Here is a 10,416-nt window from a genome sequence, read left to right as displayed (position 1 = left end):
CTTTCATTTCTTTTTTCCCTAACTTCTGCAACTTAGACAACTTCAAGAATGTGCTGGTTTGGCTCAAAACTCCCTTATTGTTTTTATAAAGTGGCAGAGGGCAGGGTGTGATTATTACAATGTGTGTGTGTGTGTGTGTGTGTGTTTGAGATTGAGAGATGGAGAATGGAATTATTATTGAGAAGAAATTAAATAGATCCTAACTCTGAGGTAAAATCAGTTTTAGTTCATGTAATAAGCACAAAATGAGTTTGTTTTTATTCAATGCTGGAAAGCAGGTACAGTTTGTCTAATTAAGATACTATAATATAATAAGCCGAAGGCCCTGTCAGGAAAATGATCACACACATACTGTGTAAAGCTGAAATGATTGTGGACTGTAGAAAAATTCTGTGAAGAGGGTGGAAACATATTGGAGGGTATTATAAATCTTTTTTTGGCTGAGGGATGGGTAGACAGATAGTAATTATCATTAGTTGCAGCCCTAATACTGTTCTTCTATTATACCATGTGAAAATGGATTTGTTTTTCCACATTCAACCTCAGTGACAAACAAACAAGCCACACATATATCTGATTTAATCAACATTTACAATATTGACTCTGCCTGCGCACCATATGTGAACAAATCATTGTTCATCTAGTTCTGCCGCCGCATATATTTGTCATCACGTTGTTAGACAAGCAATAAAAGAAGGTATGTCTACACTGTAGGACTGTAACATATCAACTGTGTTTCAACCTAAAGCTCCTGCAACTTTAGGTCCTGCTGGAAGTTTTTTCAATGAATTAAAACCTGCAGACTGTTGTTGGTTGGACTTTGTACTACGGTCTATAAACCTAGGGAGATAACTAATATAATCTAATTTGCTTATGAGGCAAATGAGATGTCTCATCACCTGAAGGCTAAAACAGGCTGTTCCACCCCAATCCACCAGGTGGTGGTATTGCAGAATAGTGTACAACAATAATAGACAACAACAGGATCCCTTACAATGATTGACTGCTTTGGAAATGGGATAATTGAGTTAGCAAAAAAACCCGAAACATTCGTCTTAAAGTAAGGAGACCAAATTTTACGAGCTTTTGCAGAGTACTCCACCAATCAAGGATTTCAAGGTAGGGTTTGTAAATTGTTCCTGAAAAACTTTTAACCATCACTTAATAAAGCCGTCTGAAACTTTTCATTTCAATCATCAACCGCATGACATGATTGGCTGGCGAATCTGCCTGTCACTTACCAATCTGTCTGCCTGTGCACACCCTGCCAGTGCTCTCACTGCCCATTACTAGAGTCTTCGATCGGAGAGACATGCACTGCTTAAGCATTGACGAAAGCCAGAAGTCAGTGAGCGAGTCAAGGAAAAGTCATCTTCAATCAGTGCTTAGTCTGTGCGTGTTCATGTGTTTTGCAGGCATAGACTTTAAGGTAGGGTTGATGGGAGGAAGTGGTGGAAACGCAGAGCTCCTTCAATCGTCCCAGGATGAGAGTTTCTGCAAAGGAAATTTGAACAGCCCCTGTTATATAAATAAAAAAGGTGTTTCGGTGTCTGTGGTTTTTCAGCCTAATGAGTTCCTGTTTTTGGCCTCATCTGTTCATCTGTGGAGGGGTGTGATTAACCATGTTTAGTGTCCTTCATCAACCATTCCAATGAGTGTGAAATCAATGTGTGTGACCAATAACAGAACGTCAAATTAGACAATAAATCTCATACACGTGCACACTCACATGCATATGGACGCACTCACACATGCATTGAAGAAGCGACTTCAGCTCTCATACCTTTGTTGTGTGTTCTTGTAGGCAGTGAGTCTAAGTTTGAACTTGATTCAACATTTTTCCCTTGAAGTATTTCCATGGCTGAGCAGAACACAGGCAAAAACTCACAGACACACATGCACGTCCATGCTCATAATGAAAGCATATTTTCTTTGTTCTACCCAAATGTGAGCAGAGGCTATGCCAGACTGAAAGCTCTCCTCCTTATGCTATCAATTCAGAATAAAGGTTCTGAAATGAAGAAAGCCAATAAGTCTTATTCGTCAACACTGCACATGCTCTTAACTTGTTAAATATCTTTCAGTGTTTTCAGATGACATCAAAAGACAGGCGGGAGAGTCAAAGAAGGTAGAGGTATGTGAGAACAGAGACAGCTGTACAAGTACAATAAATATCAGTTTAAATGCTTAAAGGGTTTAGATGGGAAATTATGATATACTGGACAATGCTATGTGCAACAAAGGCTCAAAGAAAGAAGCAAGTACATCCTTTCAGATATTTGGAAGTTAAGTCAAACATCGTGTTCCTACAAATGCTGTTTTTGAATGCAAATTTGCTGGGGGAATGTCCAGCTGAACCTGATGTTTAAATATGCAAATGGGAGGATAAAGGAATTAAAAAGAGAAGTGAGTGTAAGCGAAAGAAGCCAAACCATGTCTATTCACTCCCCAACCCCTTGAGACCCTGACCCAAAACTATCAGCCCTCCGGACCTGTCGCAGCACTTTCTGCTGGGTCCTGAAACTGTGGGAAGGCAGAAATGAACCATATGTGGTGTCCAAATATACTTCACGAATGTGTGTGTGTGTGTACTTTTTTTTGTTGCCTCTTTAGGGAACTTTTCCAGCATAAACAAAGACCTTGTCAGGACCAGTACACCTCATGGGGACCAAAGCCCAATCCTATGCATATAAGGTTGGGTACCGAGCTCTTTACTTTTAGGGGTACTGACCGGATTACGTTGGTACAACCAAGCACTGATACCTGTTAAATCAATCAGTGAGACAGCGAGTAGAAACTAGTGAGAATCTATGCAAGTGGCCTAAGCATTTGTACTTCGTATCTACGAAGCAAGCTCAATACATTTCTTGAAAGGTGTGCATCAGGCTATCATCTTTATAATTGGAGTCAGAGACGAGCTGAAAGCGATCTCAAGTGTGGTTACACTTTTCAGTAGTATCAGCAATATTTGCACCTGGTTAAACATAAAATATATCTAAAAGCTGAACAGTGTTTGTTTGCCTGAAAGCCAAGTCCCCTGCAGCAGCTGTTAGCAGCACGCCTGCAGCCGGCGCCGAAGAAGTTGAACCTTCCATGGATGACAAAACTTGCGCAAAGCATCATCTTTAGATAATTTATGTGTCAGTTGGATGAGTTATGGTTCGAGAAAATCTTCTTGTCCACTGTTGCTTAGCCAGTACTATGGTTGGCATTTTCTTCTTCTCTCGATTTACAGTTGGATAGCAAACAACTCTAAGGTGCACGCCGCCACCTGTTTTTTCACTATGCATTTTTCTCCCGGAGTTGAATTAACATTGTTTGGTTTTATAGAGCGAGCAAAGTACAGAAAACTGTACTTTTCGTTGAAGCCTTGATAGAACGTTGCACCTGTTTGTAAGAAGAAAAGAGCAAATGACAACATAAGTATTGTTCTATCATGTCAGTAGAAGCGCAGTGTCAGTATCCCCAAGCAGATACATCAGTTTACTCTCTGCTGGAAGTAGAAAAGGAGATAATTTAAGATGGAATGTACTGGATGTGATTTCTCTCAGTTAGAGCTGCTTTCACCACCGGTGGATTTGATTTAATGTCAAACCACACTAAAAGAGTTTGAAAACATATTGGAGGCACAAGTGCAGAAGGGTTTTGCGATGAAGTGGAGGCAGGAATGTAGAGAGAAAGGGTAGGGCGAGAAGAGGTGGGAAAAAAACAGGCAGAAAAGGAGTGAAGCCAAGGAAAGCGGATGATGAGATGAGTCGATGAGGGATAGTCACAGGACAGAGAACTCCTTTGACGGTTAATGTGACATGCGTGACACTGGTTTAGCCTAAAGGAACATTCCCAGGTCAGGGCTGTGTGTGTGTTAGGGAAAAAAATTAAAATAAGGAGATCACAGTAATGTCCTGTGTTAGCATTCACCATCACATGATGCCGCCTGCTGTCACACTTAAATCAAAACCACATGAACAAATGCGTACACACACACACACACACACACAGACACACAGAATCAGGCCACGATAACAGGCAATGCTAAAAGATTCACAGCCATAAATGGTTATGAGTGAGTGTGTGAACTGATAGTGGCAAAAAGAAAAAAATATGCTTTTCCTTTTTTTTCTTGTAAAGAAAAATACAGAACTGAATGCTGCACTACTTTCTTATTTATTTTATTCATCCTTTTATTTATTGCCCCAACAGCTGAGGTACAGGTCAGCTGAAGATAATATTGAGAAAATACAGTCTCGAAACACATACAGCCTCATGAAAAGGCCCAATATTGAACAGTATAATACAACAGCTGAGTTGTCACACAGCCTATAAACACACAACATCAGTAGTTCAGTAAATAGTTGGAGAATGACACAGAGACAATACATATAAAGGCACTAATGTGACAAATGAGTAAGTATGGACAAATGCTCCGTTCATACATGAATTTGAAGGGAAACAAAAATGTTGTTCTGCAGAGTGTGGAGCCAATACGTAACAGCATCACACTCGAATATCGTCCATGCAACGGCAAGCTTATCACAAGATTCATAACATCAAAGTAACATTCACTGTCCAGGCTCGGAGCCTGGGGAGCTTTCTTAGCTAATTCACCCTTGACCCCCACTTTTACATAAACTTGTGCTGAACATTACCCCTTCTTGGTTCTCAATATTTTGTGTTTTCTCTCACACTTTTTCTGAAGGGCACTGATGCCTTTTGTCTTCTTGGATGGAGGAGAAGGTACAGCGCCCCATAATGATAAGCGTTCAGAGTTTTAGGTCAAAATGAGGGCTGATTTCCAAAGGAATGTCTTTTTGTAGTCGCAGGGGACCTCAGATGACGTTGTAGATGAGGCAGGATAGAGTCAGTCAGCTATACTTCAATATCTTGTTGTTTTTATTATTTTTTTTTTGTTGCTGTCATCGTATCTCCTCCTCCTTTCTCATTTCTGGGCCTCTCCTCATGCTGTGGTAGATTTGTTGGTCATGCGAGAGTTGCTCTGGTCAGAAGCCCGATCAGTGACTTTCAGCTTCATGCACGACTGTTTCTCATCCATTAACATCTCGGCCGGTAGACACCAGCAGCACAGGCTGGACTAGAGTGGGGACAAAAGTGGTGAGAACGACTGTAAGGAATAGGCTAGGCAGAGGAGAACGCAAAAAATTAGATGAGTGTGAATGTATTTAAAACATGGTAAAAGATGGATGTGAAATAGGGGGTTCCTTATTTTTCCTGTTTGTTTTTTTGATAGGACAATATTTTTGAGAAATCAACTTTCTTGGGAAGATTAAAAAGATTGTTCCACATGAAGCTGATTCAAACAGCTAGTTGATTACTGCGTCTGGCCAACAACTGATTGTATTTACTTCTTTGTTTTCTATATAGTTAATACACATACGCAGTCAGCTATTTAGGAAACTTGGTAATTGTAATTTGTTTTCTTCAGAGAAAGCTAAGATAGGTATTTCTGTCCTTGTCTTTATGCCAACCTAAGCTAGCCAGCTGCTAACTTTAGCTACATAGAAACATAGAGTGATATCTTCTTTATGAACATCCAGCTACAAAATACACAAATATAGCTTCCAAAATGTAAATCACTTTCACGATGCATCTCCTCTTCCTCCAAAAATGAAGCTAAAATATCCCACGAAGGAATGCCACCATCTTCTGCCTAAGACATCATGTAGACGTCATTTAGACGTTTAGACAATTAGACGAAAGAGTTTGCGCAGTAGTGGTCGTGTTGAGGAGTGGCCAGGTGCTGTTGATATACACTTGACCAATGGCGAGTCAGTCTCAGCTGTCTGATTTAAACTAAACCCTTGAATGTGCATCATTTTAATAAAAATTATGTAGTTTAGTTTGACTTTTTAGTTTGGTCCATGTCCCATCCACTAACATGTAGAACGCCAGGTTTATGACCTATTCTGCAGCCAACCACCAGGGGGAATCAAGATGCTTTGGCTTCACTTTTACAGAGCAGTCATGTCGTCCATACATGATATATATTTTTTAAGACCTTTTTACATTGTAGCAGAGTTACTTACCCTGAAGCAGTTCTTGAAGCGCTTGCTGACCATGTAGAGGGCGATGGGGTTGATGCAGGAGTTGACAGATGCCATGTTGATGCCGATGTAATCCAGGACCAAAAAGAAACTAAAAAAGGTGACAGAGACATGTCAGTCTTCTACGTCCTCTGGCCTGGGGGGTGATTCCGTTTTCTTTCAAATCATCTCTATCATTTATGGTACTTTTCATATGCACTATGGGATATGTATTTCCTCACATACCTGAGAAGTTCACAGCGGTTTGGGTCTTTCTCATCATAGATGGTCAGCTTCAGGATACGGCTGAGGTGCAGAGGCAGCCAGCAGACAGCAAAGACCAGAACCAGGCAGAAGACGGTCTTAGCCACCTCCCTCCGCTGAACACACACACACAAACATCCATTAATCACTGTACGGTAACTACTGATGGTTTGGCAATTAAATAGCCTTAAATCCTGGCCACAAAGTAGATTGGACACTTAGATTTTTGGAAACTAAAATATTAAAAAAATTTATGAAATCCATTTTAAAGGGGAAATGATGTCTTACATCAAAATGCAACAAGCTTGCTAATTCAACAGCCTGACATTATTAAATTTGGTGTTTTTATAGTTTGTGTCAGTATACGTGTCCTGCTCTTAAAATTGTATAGTTTCACTTTATTTCTTAATCCTTAATAGGACATAATTTTTTTACAATAAATAACAAATAGGCTGAGTTAAATAAATGCCATCATCGAACCTGTTTGAGGTGATCACTAAGAGCGATCTGGACGCCATTCTTCTTCCTCAGCATCTCACAGGTCATCAGGGTGTAGAAAATAGCCGTGCAGGCCAATGGTAGACAGAAATATGCACTGAACAGCCACCAGTCCTTTGCTGATTTATAAAACTATAGAGAGAAAATAGTAGAACAGCACAGAATCATTCTCTGACATCTGCACTTAAGAGCTTGGGTTGAACATTAAAGATTCTGAAGTTAAGGGGGAGGGGGGGGGACTCCAGGGTGTGTCTCAAATTCAGACATATTGACTGACATTAAAAAAACTATTTATCAAAGTATCTCAGTGGAGTTAAAACACACGCATGCTAAAGTGCTGCAGGATTTTCTGTCAGCCCAGAGAGCAATAACTCCTGACGATAGAATTTATTTTCAACATAATCTCATTTCTGTAGACTGGATTCAACCCTGATTTGTCCTGGAAGCTTCCCCAGTACGACTGTGAGTGCATCATTCACACAAGATTCAGCCTAATGTGCCAACTTGCACATCTGCATCTTTGTGCCTGTACGTGTCAGTGTAAATAACATCACGTGCATGCAGGTTTTTCATCATGCCCAGCTGTGTCAACATGCACTATTTTTCTCCACCGTGAAGGCCTTTCCCCCTCACCTTCATAAGCTCGGCTTGCTGCATTGGGTGAAGCAAGCAGATCCTCAAGTGTTCTCCTTTGTAGTCCATAGTGATCATGTCAAAAGCTATTGCCTCTGGCACAGCCAGGATGATGGATATTATCCAGATGAGAGCTATCTCAATAGCCATCCACTTTGGAACGCCGATGCCTTTGATACGGCTCCAGGAGGCCACGGCACGATACCTGAAAATACAACATATGTTCAATCAGTTCACAAAACACTTAATATTCAGTAAATAAACAGTTTGAGTTTTAGGAAATAGATTTAACTAAGACCAATGGATAAGAGATGCTTATTGGCTGATTTGTTACATTTACACTTTTCTCTCGCCCTTATCTTTGCATTTAACTAAGCTAACCGTCTCCTGGCTCTAGATTCATATTTACTGAATAGACATGAGAATGGCTTTGATGTTCTTATTTAACTTTTGACAATAATCAAATAAGTGCATTGTCTTAAATGTCAAACTATTCCTTTAATAATTTCATCTTAGAGTATAAGTTTAAAAGATCATCTTTTATTCGAGTTGACGAAACTGAAATTTACATTTTATAAATAACTAATTTCACTTAGAAAACAAATTCCAAGCCCTCAATCAATTTACACATTTAAAAGCAGCAAGTAGTAAGGAGGTCAAAGGTCTTGTTTTCTATAACATTTCTGTAATCCCTGACTCTAGTATCATTAGAAAGTAAAAATAGAAGATAATATCAGAGGAGGGGTTAATTTCGGTTGTCAGCCGGCCGTTTACCTGTCAATACTCAAAGCACACAGGCTCAGCACTGTGATCCCAACTGAAGCTTTCTGCACAAACGGCACCAGCTTGCACAGAGCCACACCGAAGGGCCAGTCTTCTGCGAGGAGCTGGAGAGAGACGGAGACAGACAGGGCTGATGATTGAGTTTTGTCTGGCTTCATGTTGTTTTTCTAGCCTCAGCCCATATGGCATGAACTTTAATTTATGGTTTTCTTTGAACATTCAGGTTTTTTTTTTTACCTTAATGGGTTTAATCTTTTAATATTTTCCTGTAAGCACGGCAAGGTTTCTTGACCACAGAGCATTAGTAAGGCAGAGAGGTACGATAGCTTGTGTAAGAAGAATAAATAAATATGGGACTTCTCCTGGTCGCTTGCTTTAGGCCCTTTAGATTGTCCATACCACCCTGAGTCTCCTGTCTCTGCTGTGGTATGCAACCGTGACCAGTTGTTTTAACATGCCTGCCCCCTAACCCAAATAAACAGATACTCTCACTGTCTGTCTCGCTTATACACACAGAGGCGCACACACACAGAGACACACAAATACTTCTTTATAAGGATTCTCTGACTCTCTTGTCTTAATGTTTTTCCAAGTGCCTCTGACTCTAACCCCTAACCCTAAACATCACAACAAAATGCCAAACCCAGATATTTACCCTAACGCTAACCTTAAACTAATTCTAACCTGAACCCTAAAACCAAATCCGTTAAACAGCCCTTTGAAGGTGCTTCAGAAAGTAAGGAGCTGCCTAATCTCTGTATGGTCCAACGGTCAAATGGGTCCTCACAAGGATAGAAGCACAAGTACACACATGAACACATGCATACACACACACACACACACACACACACACACACACACACACACACACACACACACACACACACACACACACACACACACACACACACACACAAACTGACAGATAATAACATGCCAGAGACACAGGGATATAGCCGGGCTCAGAATCCAGAGAAGTAATAACATGTAAAAATGACTTGGAAGCCCCCTCTCAAGAGTGTGTATGTGTGTGCTCTGGTATGTGTGTGTCAATATGCAGCAAAATGTTAGAAAATTACCTTAAATGGTTATTTGTGTAAGAGTGTAACAAGAAACTAAAACTATATAAATGAATGGAAGTTATAAATAAGCTGAAAATGAAGTGTTAATAAGTGCAGAAAATCATCATCATTATTCTGTCAATAGGCCTCTTAGGTATATAAGCTGTTTTACCTTACCTTGTAAACATTAATGGGAATGCCAATGATGATATGCAGCAGGTCCCCGAGAGCCAGGCTGGCGATCAGGATGTTTGGCCCGTTGCGCATGCACTTATTCTTATAGATGATCCTCAGAAGAGTGGAATTGCCGATGATACCGACAACAAACACCAAGCAGGACACCACCGTGTTGATGTACTTGAAGGTGTCTCGGATTTCCGTGGGTCCAGTGCACATGGGAGGGAGCCGGCGACGGGGCATGGTGATGTTGGGCCTCACAGGACCCTTCACGTCCCTCTCAACAAGCCCAAGCCTCTGGGTTACAGGAAGAGGGTCTTGGGGGACTTGTTTCTTTGGCTCCAGCTGCCCACTGGCCACAAGGATGTGACCCGTCAAGAGTAGCAACCCCACGCAGAGGAGAGGAGTCTTCATCCTGGACTTTTTTATGAATATGGCTTTTATTCAACGGGGGCCACAACTGATCCTCTTTGAGCACGCCTGGAATACAAATAGCACAAAAGTATAAGTCATATAAGTCTCTTATATGACAGTATGTGACAGTAATTTGACCACATGAATATTAGGCTCCAGGATTTATTATATTGCTTTAGCTCCCTTCGTAACATTATAATAATATTTTTAAGAGGGTTGGTAGTTTGACTTTGTGGGGGAGTAGAGGAGAGTCTTTTATTGTGTGTGCCTAAATGATGTGTGCCTCAATGCTTTGCAATATGCAATGCATTGAGGTATTGAGGATAACTTCTGAGCGGGCCTCATGGCAGTCTGTAGAGAGCCATACAAGCCAGTAGCCAGTCAGATTTATCGTTAGCCTTTGCGTTAAATATTTTTGTGTGTTGTTTTGCTGGCTGTTTGGATTGTCTCCAAAGGTTTTGGATCTCTCTCTCTCTCTCTCTCTCTCTCTCTCTCTCTCTCTCTCTCTCTCTCTCTCTCTCTCTCTCTCTCTCTCTCTCTCTGTCTCT

At 40.8% G+C, this 10,416-nt stretch overlaps 1 protein-coding gene across 1 annotated transcript; it reads right to left on the bottom strand.

Moving 5' to 3' along the window:
• Positions 1-4,954: 4,954 nt before the first annotated feature.
• Positions 4,955-9,868, bottom strand: ednrba (endothelin receptor Ba). The gene is made up of 7 exons (XM_061084762.1): positions 9,455-9,868; positions 8,208-8,320; positions 7,434-7,638; positions 6,783-6,932; positions 6,285-6,418; positions 6,042-6,150; positions 4,955-5,089 (listed from the first exon to the last, which is right to left on the bottom strand). Exons 1-7 carry the CDS (start codon positions 9,866-9,868, stop codon positions 4,955-4,957), a joined length of 1,260 nt encoding a protein of 419 aa, XP_060940745.1.
• Between the last annotated feature and the right edge of the window lie 548 nt (positions 9,869-10,416).

The sequence above is a fragment of the Limanda limanda genome, chromosome 13 (assembly GCF_963576545.1).
Source record: "Limanda limanda chromosome 13, fLimLim1.1, whole genome shotgun sequence".
Taxonomy (NCBI): Eukaryota; Metazoa; Chordata; class Actinopteri; order Pleuronectiformes; family Pleuronectidae; genus Limanda; species Limanda limanda.
Note: the sequence above shows the minus strand (reverse complement) of the source record. Positions and strands in the feature narration are given on the sequence as shown.